General features: G+C 62.6%; 1 protein-coding gene across 1 annotated transcript; it reads right to left on the bottom strand.

Moving 5' to 3' along the window:
• Window positions 1-748: 748 nt before the first annotated feature.
• On the bottom strand, window positions 749-20,027 carry LOC132022465 (uncharacterized). Its single transcript, XM_059407715.1, has 5 exons — window positions 19,981-20,027; window positions 19,516-19,613; window positions 19,110-19,234; window positions 12,550-12,657; window positions 749-2,846 (listed from the first exon to the last, which is right to left on the bottom strand). The coding sequence occupies exons 1-5, from the start codon at window positions 20,025-20,027 to the stop codon at window positions 2,325-2,327; spliced, it is 900 nt and encodes a 299-aa protein (XP_059263698.1). The 3' UTR covers window positions 749-2,324.

Below are 20,027 nucleotides of genomic sequence, written 5' to 3'. Positions count from 1 at the left end.
GGAGAAGGCAGACCAGGGTGCGGCTCCGGCCACACGGGGAAGGACAAGGCTGTCAAGGCCAAGACGGTGCCAGTCCCAGAAGTGACCCTCTGAGCAAATGGGGCAGCTGTAAATGGGGCAGGGCTCCCCCAAACGCCCCAACCTGGCCTAGAGGCAGGTAGGGGTGGGAGGCGTGGCTGGAGAAACAGAGGGCTTGCACTTCGGGGACCCGGAAAAGCACCCCAAAGCCTGCCATGTCTGGGTGGCGGTCCGTGCCTGCTGGGTGGGGAGGGCCTTGTGGTGGGGAGCATGGACCGCCGTGCTGGGGTGCTGCCGGCGGCTGGCATTGTTCTGGCTGGGGGGCCCCAGCCCGATCCTCACGGAGAGTGCCCCCCTGCTTCAGGCAGCAGTGACAGTCTGAGATGGGGGTGCAAATTCCCCCGTGGAAAGGCAGCCCCCGGCCCTCCTTGCCAGGGCCTCTGTTCGGGTCTGTCTTCCAACCCGGGGCCACTCTGGGAATGCTGGAACCCACAAGCCCAGGAAAGCTGCCCTGGGAACCCGCATCCAGGGGTGTGGACAGCCGGGGAGCTGGGGCTCCGCACGGGCCTGTCAGGCCACGGCGTCCAGCAGGAGTGGACCATCGCCACCTGCAGGGACCCGGAGCGTGGAGAGGAAATGCCTTTCCTGCCAGACTCCTCTTCACAGTTATCCATTTGGGGCAATTAAAGCCTTTATTTGGAAGACATAGCACCCAATTTCCTCAGTGGAGCAGCTTTTCAAGCAGCGTATTATTTATTATCTTGAGTTGTGAGAGCAAGTTGTCCCTCAGAATCACCCTGCCTGTATCCTGAAGGCTGGCAGGCCTCCCCTCTGTCCTCGGGGGATGAAGGACAGAGCCGGGGCGGAGAGCAGAGTGGTTCGCAGGTGGACGGGCAGACAGGCGGGCCTCAGCACCAGAGCCCGTGCACCGGGTGGGCCCCAAGCCGCCCCATGTCTGCAGAACGCCCGGGCTGGGAGCGCGGCCGAGGCTGTGTCAGACGGGCTGCTGCCTCTGCAGGCCGCAGAGTTGATGGAAATCTAATCAGGCCGTCTGGCCCCAAATGTCCTCATTTCTCCAGTGCTCAAGGGACGCGAGTGTCTCTTCACTGTCGTGCCTCCCAGTCCCACCTGGCCTGCGCCTTCTGCTACTTTTGCCGGCTGAGCTGCAGCTGCGTGGTGGATAAGGCCCCTCGGGGACCCTGACTGTTCCCAGAACCTCTACATGCATGTGGCCCCGGTCGCAAAAGTCACTTAAAATATTGCCGACGTGTTCCCGGTGTGGGCATGAGGGCAGACAGAGTCCGGGCTTCCGCATGTGGCCGTGGCTCTTGGGGTCCAGGCACGGGAAGGGAGCTGTGCCGGAGGACACCCTGCTGGGACCTGGGCCCCCATGAGGTGCTGCAGCAGGACCTGGGGGGCGCAGGGGTCTGAGAGAGCGCCCGGCAGTGTCTGCTGGGGGGTCAAGGTCAGTGCGGATTTGCATCACTGGCAAGGGCACTCCTGGCTGGGGCAGAAGCATGGGTACGGGACAGAGGGTCAGCATCTACCCTGCCCTGGATGGACTCCCTGGAAGGCGTGAGGACAGGGCAGGCCCCCAGCTCCTTGACCCGGACCTGTTCCTGCCAGCCCGAGTGCCCGGTGTCTTTGAGGATGCCTCCACTCCAGCTGGCATTTCTGGGCCTGGCACAGAGACCCAGTGGGTGGGTGGAAACATGTGGGTGAGGTTTCTAGCCCCAGTGCCCACGCAGGCCCCACACTCTGGTCACCAGGCTGGGGAACGCCGCTGGGCCAGGAGGGCTGTGCAGAGGACAGCACCGGCCGTCAGCGCACCTCGCAGCCTGGGTAGGTGGGGAGCCTCCCCTCGAAGGTCAGGCCCACCATGTGCAAAGGCCTCCAAAGCCTGGAGGCCTCTGGTCCCCCCAACGGCCACTCAGGTTTCACAACTGCCACGGAAGAGCCTCGGGTCCCCTGTGCATGGGAATCCCTGCATAGGATGGCCACCGCCGTGACCCCTGCTCCCACCCGTGGGTCTGCTCCCCGGACTCTTGTCTGTCAGGGGCTACAGTCGAGGCACCGGTGCCCATGTGGGTCCCCTGAGTGTAACTGCCAATGGAAGGCCTGGCCTGCTGGCTTCCTGTCCCTTCAAGCTGATGACGGCCCCCCACCACAGGTAAGCCACAGGTGTCATTTTCCTCCAGTTTCTGGGGGCTGCCCTCTTCTGTGGGGAGTCCCTCTCAGCCAGGGGTGGTGGAACATATGGGTAAGCACCCTGGGCAGAGAGTTCTGGAAGCTGATCTGTGTGCGTCTCAAGGGGTCCTGGCAAACCCGGACCCCACGGCCCCACTGACCTCAGGGACCATCACACCCACCTTTTCCTGTTTCTTGCCTCCTCCCCGGTCTGCTCCCAGAGGAGCTGCCACACATGAGCCCTTGCCCAGAGCCCAGCTCAGGTGCGGGTCCCAGCACACTTCTCTGGGGACAAACACGCCCGGGCCGGAGGGGAGGGGCTGCCTCTCCGGAGAGCAGGGGGAGGACAGGACAATTGCAGATGAGGCCTCTAGTCCCACCAACTCCAGGACCCCCACACGAGTCCAGCTGGCAGGGTCTGGGCATCCCCCAGAGCTGAGGCTGGCCCTGTGCCGGCTTCCAGGAGGAGGCCTGTGTGGGGCATCCTGACGAGGGCGTCTCTGCTGCCTGTGGCCTTGGGCTGGCTGGACAGTCCATACCAACAGCACAGCAGCCCGGATCTTCCCTGATGGCCGCACTCCGTGTGCGCTCACACGTGGCTGCTGGCAGAGGTCAGTGCTGCCCACATGGTGGGAGGGCTCCTGGAGGCACATGGGGGAGGAGGAGGAAGGGCAGGGAGAGAGCGACTCATTCAGCAGAGGCTGAAGATGAAATGGGGTTAGACAATGAACTTTACAAATGAAATTGGAATCAAATTCTGGAGTCCTGACAAGAACTTCAGTTTAGAGAGACCTCATCCTAAACACTGCTCCTGGAAAGCAGGGTCCGTGAGATCTTGGAGCAGCATCTGCCCGGCTGAGTGGCCTGGTGGCCGACTGTGGTCACAGCTGGGTGGGGGGAGGCTGCCCACATGCAGCCCCAGGGAGCTGGGGCCGCCTGCCCACTGCCAGGCCCCCGGGACCCCTCATGTGCCCACACATCTCGAGCACGGTTTCTCCCCAGGACCCCCTTGCAATCACCTGAGCTAATATGTTACCCCTAAATAAGTTAATTATATTATTACTTTCTGACACTGCAATCACAGATTTTTATGTTTTGATGCTAAATTTGGTAGAAGTTTAAATTAGGGTAATTAAATAATTAGGTTTAAGATGACAAGCTAGCAAACAGCTCCCCTCTCCCTGACATGCCCAGTCAGCATTGCCTACCTGGAAAATGCCAGAAGGAGAGCCTCTGCCACACCAAAGAGCCTACACCCCAACATGACTTGTCCCAGTGTCCCCAGCCCTGGCCTTCTGGCCTTCCCTCTGGGTCGAGCGTCCCTGGAATCACTCATTGGCCTGAGCTCTTGTCTGGGGATGGGCCCTGGCCGTGTCTGCATGCTCAGCAGGAAAAAGCAGGGCTGGACTCTGCCGCTGCAAGGTAGTGGGCTTTCTGGTGTTTATGGTGGACAGGCCTCCCCAGATCTGTCCGTGTGGCAAAGAGAGCGCATCAGCCCCCACAGTGGCTCAGAGCTCAATGCACTGAAAGAGCAGCTCAGGCGTGGGACGCCTTCCCCTCATCCTTCCTCCTCACCCTCTCATCCCCCCAGAATGCAATGGTTCTGAGCTCCAAGTCACAGAGGTACATGACGATGGTTCTGGAGTCCAGGGCTCTCTGAGGAGGTGCTCGGTTTCTAGGTTAATGTGGCACAAAGAAGCATTTAGGGTCTGAGTGTTCAAGAAAGCGGTCTTTACAGAGCATGTGCACCATCTGTGGCCTCATTTCTCTCCTGGTGAATCCCCTGTCCAGGCTGGATGTCAGCAAGAAAAGGCAGAGCGGCTTTGAGCTTGACGCTCTCCCTTTCATTTCTAGATGTGTGTCCCCATATATGCTCACAGTGGCCCCGCCTTCAGGGGTGGGCGCTGTGCTTGGATGCCTGGGGGGACACTACAGCTGAGGTTTGCTTTCAGTGGGGGCTGCTTGCTTAACTGTGTGCATCTCTACCTCAGGTGCGTCCTGCCCGCGCAGGCAGGCGGGGAGGCCAGAACCGACAGCTCCCGTATGGGGCGGCGACAGGTGCCTGGTTTTGTAGCCGGCCGCCGTCAGCACCTCGGACAGCGCTGTCAGCACCGCGGACAGCGCCGCGAGCCCGCCCGGTGCCCCCTGGGCTCTTCCCAACCCGCGCCCCGGCTGAGGGCTGAGTGCGAGGGCGCTGTATCGGACTCCAGAGGCCAGAGCTGACTCTGGATCAGGAGGAGTCGCCCTCATTTCTGGTGCCAGTTGGTCCCTGGGCTCCCACAGCAAGTGGGAGTTCCCCCACCACACAGAGTCAGCACTGGGCGTCCGGCTGGATGGGCTTTGTGAGCAGGGACCTGCCCCAGATCCTGGCCGTGGTCTGCCTCTGCCCTCGGGGTGGGGGAGGCTGCCCCATTATTCACTAGACGCAGTGAAGTGTCCCTTCCTCCCCCCACCCACCACAGTACAGACAGTTCAGGAGGAAGTAACCTGAGGCCCAGGGCTGACGAGCCTCTTGCTGGCAGCACCGCTGACCAACTCCAGAAGACAGCTCCTCAAAGGCAAGCTTCTCCCCGTCTGCGAGGACCAGGCCAAGAGCTCACCTGAGCTTTCAGACATCAGGCTCACAAGTCACCAAAAGCGAGGATAACAAAATCCCCGGGTGTGCTGTGTGGGGCCTGGCAGAAGCCCCTGCCTCAGTTCTTAGTGACCCCTCAACCTGAGACCACCTTCCTTGCTTCTTTCCTCTCTCCCTCCCCTCTCCTCTCTCCCTCTGTCCCACCAGGAAAGTCCACAAAGAAAGAAAGGAGGCGGAACTGGAGAAGTCCAGGAGAAGGAGGAAATCCCTCCCCAGCAAAGCTCAGATGACCAAGAACTCTTAATCCATCCCCAATGGAAGCCACAAGTGCCCCCTTCAACACGAGAGGAACAGGTGAGGGCTGTGGGCAAGTCACATTGGTTCCAGTGATGGGGGTGCCTCCTTCCAGGGGACCTGGGGACTCAGCAGACCTCCCGCTCTGGGACCAGCCTGGGCTCACCTGTCAGCTCAGGAGAGGCTGCTGGGGGCTGGGGTTCAGAGAGCCATGGGAGGAGAAGGAGAGGCACCATGGCTTCCATCCTGACCTTTCCCACTGTGTCTTCATCCTCTTCTGGGTGTCTGGCCCTCCCACTGTCCTTTGACCACGGAGGCAGCACAGAGCCCCCACGCAGCTGGGGTGGACTCTGGGATAAGTGCTACTGTTTGTGGTCCCTTTGAAGTCACGAACACAAAGGCAGAGGTGTGGATGGATGGGGGGAGGCCACCCGCATGACCCCTCCCAGGTCCAGAGGGGACGAATGAGCGAGAGGGACAGCCCTCCAGGAGGAGCGGCCACCCGGCTAGGGCCATCACTGCTGTGGGGTCTGGATAGGACTTTCCGCTTGTCCATGGGATGAGCCACGGGCCTGGACGGGAAACAGCCCCAGCTCCACAGCCCTGCATCCCGCTGCTTCTCCCCTGACGCAGGACAGGCGGACGCCTCCGCGGGGGTGGGTCCCTGCGTCTCGGCCTTGTTTCTTTGCTCTCATCTCTAACCGTGAGGCTCTACTCTCAAACTAAAAGAGGCTCAAAATCATGCTGGACAGACTCGCATGAAATCCAGTACTTTTACCCCAAACCTTACCCCCACATCCCTTGTTTTCAGATTTCCCTCTGGGGGTGTGTTTATGCCCTCCTGTGCTGACCCGAGTTTGCCGCGTCCACACACCAGCCTGTCATAGAGGGCGCGTGGCGGACTTTGGGGTCTGAATGGAGGTCATCTACACCCCGGTCATCTACATCAGCGCGCGAGGGACCACCCATGCCCAGAGCGCCCCAGCCGCGGGACAAACGTCACCTGGCCAGCCTCCCTCTGCCCCCCCCGGGGCCATGGGGGTTGGGAGGAAAGCATTCCACCTTCCTTCCTGCCGGTGACCAAATTCAAAAGTATAATTTAAAAACTGCATTTGCACTTTCCACCCCACTGCCTGCAGTGATTGTGCCGTGATTATTAAGCCCATCATAAATAATAATGTGACATTTTCTGATGGGGTATCTGATTAAGTAGCTGATCCGTGCAGCCTGAGACTGGACAGCCAAGATTGCTGAAGACAGGACAATTCCACGGGGCCCCCAGCCCCCTGCCAGCCCCCAGGGACCAGGAGTCAAGGCCCTCAATTAAGTCTACACAGATGGGGGCACCTGGGTGGCTCAGTCGTTAAGCGTCTGCCTTCGGCTCAGGTCATGATCTCAGGTCCTGGGATCCAGCCCTGCGTCGGGCTGCCTGGCTCAGCGGGAAGCCTCTCTCCCACTCCCTCTCCCACTCCCTCTGCTTGTGTCCCCTCTCTTGCTGTGTCTCTCTCTGTCAAATAAAAATTTTAAAAATAACAATAATAATAAAAAATAAATAAATAAAAAATAATAAAACAAATCTATGCAGATGCAGCGTCTCCTGTCCCAGGGTGGGAGCGAGGAGTGTCCTGGGCTGTGTCGTTTCCGGGAGCCTGAAGCCTCTCCATACAGGGCCGTGACCCCACCTGCCCGAGTCCAAGAGCTTGGTGCGGGCTGTCTGTCGCCTGAGGTCTGAGCCTGCTGCTCCATTTCCCAGCCCAAGGCCACTGTCCAGCCACGACCTGACCCCCAGCGCCCATCTCCATCGATGCTAGCCAGACCACAGCCTCCCGGCCCACAGCCCCGGCCCACCCAGCAGTGGGTTCCTCAGTGGGGCGTCGCTTCCTTGGAGAAGAGGGGAGCGGGCACACCTGAGCAGAATTCCTCATGCTCATCAGGAGGGACTGGCCCTCAAGACACCCAAGAACACTCCGAGTCCACGTGGCCTGACGGCACTCTCCCTACCCCGCCCCCGCCGGCTTGGCAGGGAGGTGGTGAGGCTGCGTCAAGTGCAATGGTGGCTGCTCCTGTCCCCAAGGAGCCCCTTGCCATAGACCCCTGACATTTTAGGCACAGGTCGACGCCAGCCCTCCTGGACACCGGGACGACAGCAGGGCCAGAGGGAAGGGCTTGAGGAGAGGCTGGAGGCAAAGCCCGGGCTACAGGAGCTTGTGTGGGGCTGTCCTGTGCAGGGGGCCGGATGCAGGAGGGAGCACGCCCCCAGAGCGGCTCAGGGCAAAGCTGCTCCTTCCTCCGGCAGTCTTCCCTCTCCGCGGGTCAGGTGTCCTTACGTGCTATTTAACGCAGTTCTGAGTAAAGCAAAGTTAAAATTCCAAGGGATTAGCGTGAATTTTACTATTTATCCTCGTGTTATACAATCCCAGCTCTGAAAGTAAATTTGAAACCTTAACTTCCAGGCGGAACAATGACATCACACGGGCTCCCTTCCTGGCACCGACGCGCCCGTGGCTGTGTCCTCCTGTGGGAACACCACACCGGTCCCCCTGCTTTGATTCTCACTTTCTGACTTGTGGACAGTCTCCCCACCAGAGTCCCCCTCCACGGGCAGCACAGGAGGAGTCAGGAAAGGAGCCGGGGTCTCCTGTCCCTCACCGGGTTCAGCTGATGCCCCTGCGGCTCGTGGGGCTGACACGGGAAGCAGCAGGGACACGAGCCAGGGGACAGTTGGTACCGCTACGTGACCTTGTCTCTGCGTCTACTGCAAGTTCTGGTTCAAAGGGACATGTGACTCCTGCCACTCTCCCTGACTGGTCACACTCAATCTGGTCTCCCTGGACCCCCAAATCCCGTGTCCGGGGCCTCCTAAACGCTCTCTGTGAGTGCAGAAAACAACGCAGAAGAGAGAGAGCACATGTGGCTTTTCCTCCGCTCACACCTGCTCCATCGGCCCCTCTGAGTATCACATGTGAAGCACAAGTTCAAACATAAAATGATTAAGAATTTCAAGGGGGCTACAGCACAGCGTTAAACCAAGCGGCCCCTCTGAGGGTGGCTCCTGAGCCTGCCGAGCTTACAGCTCGTAAGACTGGCCTGGTCCCCCCAAAGGCCAGATGTCACCTCACACTGGGGGAGGAGTCAGGACCTAGAGACTGGACACGCTCACACCCAGAGGCCAGCAGCGCAGGAAGGTGAGGCCCCAGGACGTGAGGAACCACTACACACACACGCACACATGCACACACGCACACACATGTGCACACGGACACGCACACACAGGTGCACACACACACACACACACACGCTCACGGGTGCAGGGACATGCACACGGGTGCACACGTGTACATATGTGCACACACCTGCCCCAGGAGATGGTGCACACAGGCACGCACACGCACATAAATGAGCACACGGGTGCACACACACGTGCACACGGGGGCAGGTACACATACTGACACACACGTGCGGCTTCTGAGTCCCGTCACAGAGCTCCTTGCTGTGGGTCAGCGTCTGCCTCGCCTGGATCAACTTACAAATTTCCAATGTCCCCAAGAAGACACTGGGGTCCCCAAACTCCTGCCAGGCCCGCCGAGTCCTCTCCCGGCCCATCTCCTCCCAAGTCCGTATCCCGAAAGGATGACTCGGGGCTTTCCCACGAGGGTAGAGGGAAAGAGGCTGATCAGGAGAGCCCCACCCTGTGGACAAATGAACGTTCCAGAGCTGCATCGACTGGCGTCTTCGATGGTAATGGGGTTTCGTTTCTTCACCCCCAAAGACAGAGTTGTGCTGGGCACCCCTGGCTCCTTTCCCTGGATGAAGACGGTGCCACACACCACAGGCGCCTCCCCAGCTCACAGCGTGAGCCCTGAAGCCCCCACCACGACCACACTGGGTCCCTCCTGCACACCCGCGTGTCCCCCACCCGCTCCTTGCAGAGGACCCCAGGAGCCACCCGAGGGGCTGGGAGGAGCCGCCATGTCCTGCCTGCTGCCCTCAGCCTCCCCGGATGCCACAGGGCCGGCCCTTCCTTACATAGCTCACCTGACGCAGGAGACGGCAGGACGGCCCCCTTCATAAAGGCAGAGGATCCCACACACTCTTCCCGGCACAGGGCGCACTGGCTCCTGGTCCAAGAAGGAGTTGGCCCAATCTTGGGGGGACAGGGAGCAGAGTGGTGGACACCAGGTGGTCTTAGTAAGTGGACAGAGCGCAGTAGCCATGCCTGCACCTTCCAGACGTGCTCAGACAGGATCACGGGAGTCAGTCAGCAAGCAGTTAGGCGACTGAGCTCAGCCGCGCTGAGGAGAATCTACACGACACATGGGAGCGGGCCAGTGGGCCCCGAACCTGAGGTCTCGCATTACAGGAGGTCACACAGCTCCAGGGCAGCCGGGCCTGCAGGAAATGCTGTCCGGAGGCCGCACCCCTGGCTGGGGCTTCCCCGGCCCCAGGACCTGTGAGCAGGTCAGGGATGACAGCCTGGACTCCCCACTCTGGGCCAGGGCCCCCTCCATCCGTCACACAGCCCCCAAACCTCCAGGAGGCCCATGGCATGTGCCTGGCTTTCCATACGATTCTGCACCAGCCCAGCCTGTGGTCTCGCCTAAAAGGATGAGGAAAACCAGACGCGCGAAGGCAGGCCGCACTCTCTTTGGGGGGAGGCCCACACCTAATTGAGGACGGAGCTATTTATTTTCTTCCCTCACTGGCCCAGACCATGAAATATTTATCTCTCCTCATGGAGTGTCTGTGCTCAAACCGCCTCAGACCAGCTCCCTGTGGGACCACAGAGAGAATTGTTAGTCGATAACCTCAAACAGGGGAGCGGAGACACAAGCCTCGGCCCCCACAGAGCTGGGCAAGGGGGAGCGTCTGTGGGAGACTCGCCGGCCCCGTGCAACCCCGCATCCCCAGACCGGCTGGCCCTGCTCCCACGCAGCTCAGGGTCGTTGCCCTTGGGGTGCTGTGTGCGGTGGAGGTGGGAATGGCAGCGGGCGTGGGGGGCTAACCTCGTCCTGCAGACCGCGGTCCAGCCAGCTGTCGCCACTGGGCTGCGCAGGGGGCCGGGGAGCAGAGCAGGCAGGCTCATGCGGGGCTGGGGTCTGCACAACCAGAGGCCTGGGGGGTTGGAAGCATGTGGAGCCCTCACCGGAAATGAGTGAGATCACCCCGAGTAGAGACGAACTGTGTCTCTGCGTGGGGCTCGGCCATGTCTCCCCCTGTGCTTGTAAGCGGGGTAGCTGCTTCCCCTGACCCCGCTTCTCCAGCATCCTGAGAATCAAGCAGAAAGAGGGCGCCTGGGTGGCTCAGGGGGTTTTGTGCTCAGCTCCTGGGTTCGGCTCCGGTCTGATCTCAGGGTCCCCACGTCAAGCTCTGTGTTCAACGGGGAGCTTCTTGGACAGTCTCTCTCCCCCTCCCCCACCGCGCCTCCCCTCCCCCACGCTCATGCACACGCACTCCCTCTCTCTAAAAGAAAGAAATAAAATCTTTTAAAGCAATGCAGGAGCATCCCACTCCCTTCCTTGGAGCCGCACACGGCAGGTTAGGGACGCGCGTGTTCTCTGGACTGGGGGTGGGGGCTCTTGCCGCCTCTCCTGCCGCCTTTCACGCGTCACACCTCTGTCAGGGAGGGGGCCTGGCCCCGGCCGCCCCCGCTCTCACTCCCACGACCCTGGATGAGGCTGGAAGGAGCCAGCTCGGGCCCGGCCAGCCCTGCCAGGCCCCTGCGTCCGCAGGCGTCCCCACCCCCACCCTGGGACGGAGGAGCTCCACCCAGACACCCCATGCTCCGGACGAGGCCCACGGAGGGCCCTGCGAGTTTTCCAGAGTGCTGGGAGGCGGGAAGACTGCCCAGACCTCTCCCCACATAGGACTTCATCACAAGGAGCGGGGAAGGGGAGGACAGGGGGCTACTGCCGAGAAGCTTCCCGCTTTAATTTCATGCCACATTAGGGCCTTCTGGCGGGCAGGGCCCCCGGAGAGTGGGTGTGCGCGCCGCTCCCCCAGGAGGCCCGCACCCTATTCAACAGCGTTGGATCAGCTCCCTCGCTCCCCGCGGCCAGGGCTGCAACCTGACGCAGCCCTCCTGCTCTTTGTCCGTCTCTCTCCAGGGGGAAGGGGGTGAGCCCCCGCACACAGCCGTCCATTCTGAGATCAGGAAAAGCAAAGGAACGTGGCTTTGCCCCCACAGAGATGACCCTCTGCCATAAAGGGGAAAACACAGAAGAGGCGAGTCAGCCGGCTTCCCAGGCAGCTGCCCGAGAAATCGGCGTATTAATAAGCTGCTGTCCCAGAGAGGCGGGGCCGGCCCGGGATTCACCGTCTTGGCCTGCCTAACTTCAGTTGTCTGATTTGGGGTGAAAATGTGGAGTCGGGCCGTGGGGTTCCACTTACACGAAAGGCCCGAAGCGGCCGAGCCAGGACAAGAGGCGGATCCGTGGGGGCCCGGGGCGGCTGTCCTTTGGCGGTGAGGGCATGTCCGGAACCGGACCGGGGGGGTAGCACCGCCCGTAAATGCACCGGATGTGGACACACCGCACACTTCCGAACGGTCGACGCACAACTCGTGAGCTGCTTCCGGAACACGGCCCACGAGAGGAGCCACGCAGGCAGGAGGAGGGTGAAGACACCCCAGACTCCCCGACGGGAATCGTCACTCCGTCCTCCGAGCTCCGCCTGGGACGGGGCCGCGGGGTCACCCTGCACGTGCGCTGAGGAGGGTCCGACAGGGCCCCTCTGGGACAAGCTCCTCCACGCCCCTTTGGGACCAGGCCCGTGGGTCCTTCCTTATAGTCCAGCAAGAAGCCCCCCACTGCGTCTCCTGGGCAGGGGGCTGGACAGTCACTCCCCGCCGCGTCACCTCGTGCTCGGAAGGCTGAATGGCTTACAGCTCCGCGGTCACTGTCAAGGACTGAGTCATCATGTTTGAACAAAGGGCCCCGGAATTTTATTTTGTACTGGGCCCGGCAAACTCTGAGCTGGTGCTGCCTCTGTGGGGGCAAAGGCCGCCCTCTCTCCCGGCTTTCTGGGGGGCCTGGAGGTGGAACTCAGTGGACTCCTGGCCCTGCCAGCTTCCAACAAGACTCAGCTGCCAGGATGGCCAGTCTGGGGAGTGGACAGGTCAAGTCCAGCTACTCTGCAGGAGAGGACCCCAAATTTCCTGGCCCCTGCCTGCCAGGCCCCGCCCCCTTCTGCCTTCAGCCATCAGAGCCCCAAAACACCCTGCAAGGGGCCAGCACAGGCAGAGCAAGGGGAAGGACCAAGCTCTCGGGGATTACGAGTTGTGAGCGATGGGGACAGCATGAGGACAGCACCCACGGGGGGCGAGTGGGGGGCGAAGGGACTGCACGGGCAGCGGGAATGCAGATCAGAAGCTCCGCGGCGCGTGGGGGCAGCAGGGTACCTGGCAGTGAGGGGACCCGTCTCCACCCCACCGCGGGGCAGGCACCCCTCATACACGGGATTGTGTCCCCAAAACTCACCTGTTGAAGTCCTTGAGCCCAGGCCCTCAGAATGCGAGCTCGTTGGGAATGCAGGTCCTTGCAGAGGGACTTAGGCCAGTGTGGTCTCACTGCCCCAGTGTGGCTGTCCTGGCAGGAAGGGGACGTGGGATACATGGTGCCCGGGGAGGAAGCCAGGTGACCATGCAGGCCCAGAACGGAGGGAGCTTCCCGGAGGTGAGGCAGAGACAGCCCGGCACCCCCCCCCCCGGCCCTGCATCCGGTGTCAGTAGCCCCAGCAAGAGCCAGATGCAGTGACCACAGCGCCACAGCCTGCCTGAGGACAGGGTGCAGGGCGGCCATCGGTCTCCCTGGAGGCCGGCTCCTCTGCACACACCTCTCAGCTAGCGGGTCTCCACCCCCGCCCCGCTGGGAAGCCGATGCCAGGGCTGGGCTCTCCCTGCTCGCCGGACCCTCTCAGCCCTGCCCAGCACTCTTGAGGCCCTGGGTTCCCTCTGGAACATTCCTTCCAGAGTCACGGGGCAGTGTTGTGAGTGCACTGTGACAGAGGCAGAGAAGTTTTCTCTTGTGCTCCAGAGGGAGGCCAGAGTCCCAGCAAGGAGTGCTTGCTCAGGGAGGAGGGGCAGGAGGGGGAAGTCAGAGGGGGAGGGGGGAGGGGACGGGGGAGGGCTTTGCTAAGAGCCCGGGGAGTCTGCTCTGCACACCTCCGCTCTGCCGGCAGGTGTCCGGTCCTGCTCTGAGGGGCTGAGATCGCGGGGCGCGGGCAGGGCTGCCAGCATCAGGGTGAGGCCGCTTCTCCAGGCCCCAAGAGGGTGAGGACGTGAGGTTTGGTAGCAAACACGGGGTCTGGGGGCACCTAAGAAACTCACGCTCTCCCCAACATGGACTGCTTTCGTGGCCAAAATATTTCAGTTGGTTACTCCGTTTTTATTCATCTAAAAACACAAAAATCTCTCCAAGGCCACTTGGTGATGTGCTGATCCTCAGTGGGAAAGAGAACTTGGGGGTGCATGAGGTGCGCGCCTAATAACACCCCTTAAGCGGCCCATCCCTCCACTCCACAGCCCAACCTGAGAACCACGGGGTCCCCCTCTCCCAGCACGGAAACTGCTGCACAACGAGGGAACTCGGAAAGGAAACCAGGCCCAGCTGGGGACATTCCCGGTGACGTCCACGGACGGCTGGGAGCTCACGTGCCCTCCAGGCGACACCCCTCTTTTGTTTGCTCCAGGGGTCCCTGCCCAGGCGACAGGGACATGGCCACCACAGAAGTCACGGCCACTCCAGGCAGGAGTCCCTCCCCCGGGGGCAGTCGGCGCACGAGAGCCAGGCCATGCACACGCCGCGAGGGCCATGGGCACAGGGGGCCTGCCAGCTGTGGCAGCTCAGTGACACTGTGGCCAGCGCTGGCCAGTGACCCAGCGGCAGGGTGCCTGAGAGCCACGGCCCAGGGGTCAGCACCCACACGGCAAGGCACGGCTCAGGGACGTGCGCGTGTATGTGCGCGTGGCCTGGCAGCGTTCCTGGCCCACTGGCATCTCCGTGCTGAGCCACCTGATTTTCACGCCGTTCTGGAGTCTCACCTTGCCCGGAAATCGTGACAGACACGGATCCATCCACACACCCTTTTCCAAAGTCGCCCACTTGGCCTGACCTGGAAAACTCCCGCGGAGGCGGCTGTAACCGTCCATGCCCACCAGGTGGCGCCACCACAGGGAGCCGCTCCCACCGCCCCGAGGCCCCCCAGGGGCTGCACCAGGCTGGTCCAGAGTCACTGGCCTCGACTGCTGCTGGGCTCCCTGGACAGGGACAGTCGCTGCTGCTCTCAGCGGGAAGCTTCGCACCCAGCACAGCCCGCACCCGCGGAGCAAGCAGGACGTGTGTTGACAGCAAAAACGCTTGTCTGGTTGGCGCTGTCCCTTTCCCTAGGATGGACCCAGGGAAGGGGGAGGGACGAGGAGCACGGGGAAGGGAGGCTGGTGGTCCCCAGAATCACTGTGGGCCAGTCCCCGCAAGACCGCAGCCCTCTGCTCAAATAGGGTGCCGCCCATTGCCACCTCCTCCAGGAAGCCTTCCTGGGACTAGCCCAGCAAAGTGATGCTCCAATCTCCCCCAGCCCAGCCCTGGGCCAGGACCTGCCACCTTCTAGACTGGGTGGAGGGGCCTTCATGGAGAGGAGGGGGAACCACAGATGGAGATCAACCTAGATTGGGGAGTTCTAGGGACCAGCCCTCACGGGGGGCCTCAGCACAGGCCCAGGAACTGCAGCTCACTGGACTGGCCTGAGCTGGGCCTCATGTGTGGGAGGTGAGTGTCCAGCTATCAAGTTGGGGTGGGGGGTCAGCCAACCGAACCACAAGGACCAAGAGTCGGGAATGACACTCAGGACAGAATTACCAGACCCAAGAGAAGCAGGTGCTGGAAGGGAACGAAGCGTCTGCTTCCCGCTGGGGGAGCGAAGCCGGGGAGATGTCCGAAGCTCCTGCCGCTCCCGGGCTTGCCTGCCCGAGAGCAAAGTCAGCACGGAGCACAGCAAAGCTTAAAGGTGGAGGTGGGGGCGCAGTGAGCCCTCAGGCCATCGTCTGGACATCTAGATCCAGCAGTGCCTGAAGCCATCCTGGGCTCACGTAACTGCAAACTCAGAGGTCCCTTTTCTTCTTAAAGCAGTTTGAATTAGTCAGGTTTCCTCCAGTTGCAAGGGGCCAGGTCCCAGCTCCCAGGAAGGTCCAAGCTCAAAGAGAAGCCAGACAGGTGTGCACTGTCAGACAGGTGGTCCCGGGCAGCTGGGACCACCACGGAGACACCACCCTGCCCGCCGACCTCTGGGCCCCCGGCCCCCAGCCTGCTCGCTCTCTGCTGCTGAGACTCCCTCCCCCACCAATCAGTCTCACCAGATAAACAGCAAACATCCCCCTGAGGAACATGTGGGCCGGGCCATGCGGCCTGCACACCCCCCCACCAGGGACGCCTCCTGTCCTGACCCCCGAGACGCCCGCCAGCACTTGCTCTAACTTCTCCTTCATTTGCTTTTGAACTGTTACATGAGCATTGTGCAGGGGCCTGGACAATCTCTTCTTTTAATTTTCTGTGTATTAATATTTAATCTCAACCAAGTGCAGAATCAGCCGGGCAGTGGCGTGGATGCCACAGGAGTAAGAATCAGTAACGGGCAGTGTGAGCTGCTCTCGCTGCGTCTCGAGGGTCCCTGCCTGCTCCGGGCGATCATGCCTCTTGGACACACAGGCCCCCCGGGATGCCATAGCCAGGAAGGGACAAGGTCAGAGGCAGCGCCGTGGGCCGTCCGTGACGTGCGCAGGGGAGCTGAGGTGAGAGTGGCTCCACTGTTCCAAGGTCCTTCAGAGCGTCCAGGCGGCCCCCATGGCCAGGTCCCCGTGCCCCCACAGATGTCGTGTCCAAAGGGGGTCCCTCCCCTCTGGATGTTCTGACAGGAAGCTACGGCCAGTGCTTCTGGACGGAGACTTTGGACACAGGAATGGGGGGGACGGATGGATAGAACCAGGGGACATCGGGTCCCCCAGGCAAGAATGCAGCCCCAGTAGCCTAGGACTCTGGATGCCGGGCCCCAGGTCCCCAGCCTGGGGCTGCACGTTCTCCTGTCTGCACCCAGACAGATGGCAGCCCAAGCCCAGCTGTGCCCTGAGGGCCACATGACGCTGGGCGCACTGAGCCCGGAGAGGAAGGGAATGAGCTCGCCTGGTGCCTGGCCAAGAGCGCAGGGTCCGCGGAACTCCTGCCTCCCTTGCTTTTTAAATATCCCCGACTCCAAAGCCCCCGGCTCCCAGGTCGTGGGCCTGTGGAAGGAGACCCCGCAAAGGTCCAGCCAGGCTCTGGCCGGTGCGGGGGCGGGGGAGGGCGGCAGGGAGACCTGCTCTTCCACTGTGGATGAGCAGCCCCGAGCCGCTCTCTCGCACCGGACCTCGGGCCCAGCAGGACTGTGGTCTTCAAGGGAGAGAAGTCAGTCTCGGGGCCCTTGGCTCCCAGCTCAGCGGCTAGGGACAGTCCACACTGAGCTCAGGAAGGGTCACGGGCCCGCAGGCCTCTCTGAGCAGAGGAGACAGAAGCCGGGATCCGGGAGGAGGAGGCAGTGGAGCCCCAGGGCCAAGGACCCGAGAGCTGTCCGGAGGGAGCCCCAGAGAGCGGCAGAGGGGCCCGAGCTCAGCTCGGGACAGATGTGGGTCTGCTCACGAAGCATGAAGCTGCCCCAGACTGGGATGGTGGTGGGGCCCACCTGGCGCGGGGCCTTCTGCATCCCTAGGGAGGAGCATCGGGCGTGACCCCAGAGGGACTCTTTGGGGGTAGCTGAGCCCCGCAGAGTGCTCCAGGGTGCTCCGGCAACACAAAAGGAAGCCTGGAGAGGGGGACCTCGGCCCACTGATGGGGCCGCACAGCAGGCTCCTCACATGCTGTCCAGCGCCCACAGGCCAGCGTCCGAGGGACACCCGACCCCAGCAGGAGAAACAGGAGCCAGCCAGGGGCACTGGGCGGGTGGCTGGGACCCAGGGGGACCCTCCCCGCGTCAGAAGGTTGGGAACAGGAGGAACGAGGCCTGAAGACCCAAAGGGTCTTTTCCTTCCAGACCTGAGAACCGCAGCCCCCGAAGAGAGAGGCATAAGGGACAATGAGAGCCACGCGGCCGCGGGAGGGGGGGGGGGGGGGGGGGGGGGGGGGCGGTGAGTCTGCAGACGCGGCCGCCAGGCTGTGCGGGGGCCATGCTCTGAAGAGAAACGCTGTGACACAAGGGCCGGCACAAAGGTGGCCGAGGGACAGAAAAATCGGGTCCTAAGAAATAACGATCGTTTTCCAAATCTCGAAAATCTGGAGAAGGAAGACCACACCGCGCCCCAGCAGAATAAACACAAAGAAACCGCGGCCCGGTTGAGTCCGACGGAGGAGAACCGGGGGGAAGGCCTCCCGCAGCCCAGGACACAGACGAGCCCCCGCCGCGGGGCCGGTCGGAGCACAGCGGCCTCTCCGAGCGCTCCAGGCCAAACACAGCAAGGCGGCGTGTTGAAAGCGTCCAGAGGGAAAGATCTGCCCGGCTAAAACCCCACACCGCACGGAAATACCTTCACAGATAGAACTTTGTTAAACAAACGAGAAAAAGTCAATTTATCACCAGCAAGCTCTCGGGGAAAGAAGAAATCAAAGTCCTTCAGGCACCAGGGAACCGACAGCAGACGGGTCCCCACTGGAGGACACGGAAGACACGCGGGTCACGTTAAAACTCTGACTGCTCATTTTCAGAAGAAAATCGAGGGTTTCAAGCCGACTCGTTAATGAGGCACCGTGGACCCTCCGTTCGTGCACACACCCCACGGGCCGGGCAGCAGCGGCACGCCGGCCGGGGGCGCGAGCACAGGGTCGCGGGTGTGCAAAGCGTGCGCCGAGGTGGAGGACACGCCTGCACGCGGACAGAGCCGCCGCCTGAATGCGAAGCTCGCAGCCACGGCCGATGGGCCACGGGTGAAGGTAGAAGTGGGGTCGTCGTAACGCGCAATCCAAAGGGATTCAGGGAAAGAAGGAACCGGGGGACAGGGGCCAGCGGAGGCGCGGCCGTGGGGCGGGGGTGGGGGTGTCCCGGCAGCCGCGGGGACGGGCCCCGAGGATGGCGGCAGCTCTTCTCGGGTCCATCCCTGTTTGATCCGGGAGCAGAGCCCGCTCATTGAGGATGGCAAAGGTGCACGTGCCCAAACCCCACAGGGCAGGGCCAGACGGACGTCCCTCGCTGCCGGCCAACGCCCAAGGAGCCGCCCGCAGGCGTCCACACAGAGCAGCGGGTGTCAGAGAGCTCTTGGCCTGGGGGTGGCCCGTCGTCCCGCGCGGCTCTGGTGGCAGAGATCCGAATGACCCCTGAGCCAGCCTTGTGTCCTGCTGTCTGCGGTGGGCACTGCGATGCCAGGATGGGGCCCACCTGCTGTACCGACCCAGCGTGGGGTCTCTGCGTCCACACAGCCTGCCACGGAGGCAGGGCTCAGACTGGGGTCCCGACAGGTGTGGGTAGGGCTGAGGGGCCAAGGAGAGGGGCCCCCACGTAAGAGGCTGACCTGCCACCATCTCTCCAGGCCATCCTCAGCCTCATTACCCCATTTTGCAGACGGGAAAGGGTGAGGCCTTCCTGGAGGGTTGGGCAGGGCCCTGGGCCCATCCCAGTGAGGTGACCCACCAAAGTGCATGGAGGTGTGCGGCGCACACTGGCGCCTCCCCACACTCACACGCGGGAGCCCGGTGCCGTGGCTGGCCCTGGTTTGCCGTCTTACAGGTGAGGCAGAGCTGGGGGTCCAGTGTGGGCTGCCCTGGCCTGGCCCCAAGTTCCTGGGCCCTGACCGCTATCCTCTGAGGCCCACTCCTTCTACGTCTGGGCCCATCCTCAGTTTCCTGGGCCTAGATCCACCCTGCGGCCAGACCCCGCCGCCCACGGGCACTAGTCTGGGCACCCCCGGGCACAGCAGAGACGCCCCTGCCCCCTCCCCACAGCCCTGCCCCCTCGGTGCTCCCCCTTCCCAGGCCCAGAACTGGGGTCGGCGTGCAGTCCTCCCCAACACACACACACTGGGCCTCACCTTGACACAGAGCCGTAGGGGGCAGGTGGGGGGACCGAGGGGCTGCAGGCGGGGCCCTCTGGGCTGCGTCCCAGTCACTCCAGAGTCCAGGGCCTGAGATGTCCCCAAGAGCAGCCAAGGACGTACTCAGACCCCGTGCTTCCGCCTCCCCAGTCCCCTGGAGCTGCCTGCTGGACACACAAACCCAGGGGCCTGCTGCCCCCCGGAGGCCAGAAGGAGAACAGCCCCTAATGGGTCACCCCACCCTCAGCCCTGCCAGCTGCAGGGGCGGGCCCTGGGGAGGGACTGGGAGGGAGTGGCCGTCCTGCCCTCCCTCCGGGGCCCTGGACTCCCAGGCTATCCTCCGATCAGCACCACAAGGTGCTGCGGCAGAGCCCGCCCACCCACACAGAGCCCCCACTCACACCAACCCCTGTAGTGTCTGGCGGGGCTCGGGGCACGGTGACCTCAGGTGCCCTCACCAAGTCCGGGGCAGTGACTGCCTCAGCCACTATCTCCAAGTGGCTGCAGAGAACATGGACAAGGGGGCAGGTGGCGACCCACGACCAGCACAGCTCAGCTGGTTAATGCACCAGGACCAAGCAGGGGACAGAGAGGAGAGAAGTTTGAGCAGGGGGGGGGGGGAGGGGGGCGCAGGGGGCGGGGGGGGGGGGGGGGCCGCAGCGGGGGAGGGGGGACCGCAGGGGACTTGCAGGGAAAGCTCTGCCTTACAGGTAGGTGTCCGGGGCTGAGCCACCTGGGCAAGGGTGAGAGTGGGCCGGGTGGGGTGAGGCTGCTGTTCTCCCCAGCTCAGAGAGGTAACCAGGGGCCACTGCAAAGGGCAGGCGGACCACGGTTTTTTCCTGAGTGAGGGACCATGGCAGGGACACACCTGATGCGCTTCACCACGATCCCCCCATCTTTCGGGGGGGAGCACAT

This window comes from Mustela nigripes, chromosome 7 (assembly GCF_022355385.1).
Source record: "Mustela nigripes isolate SB6536 chromosome 7, MUSNIG.SB6536, whole genome shotgun sequence".
NCBI lineage: Eukaryota > Metazoa > Chordata > Mammalia > Carnivora > Mustelidae > Mustela > Mustela nigripes.
The sequence above is the reverse complement of the archived record's forward strand: the minus strand, read 5'-3'. Positions and strand labels throughout refer to the sequence as shown.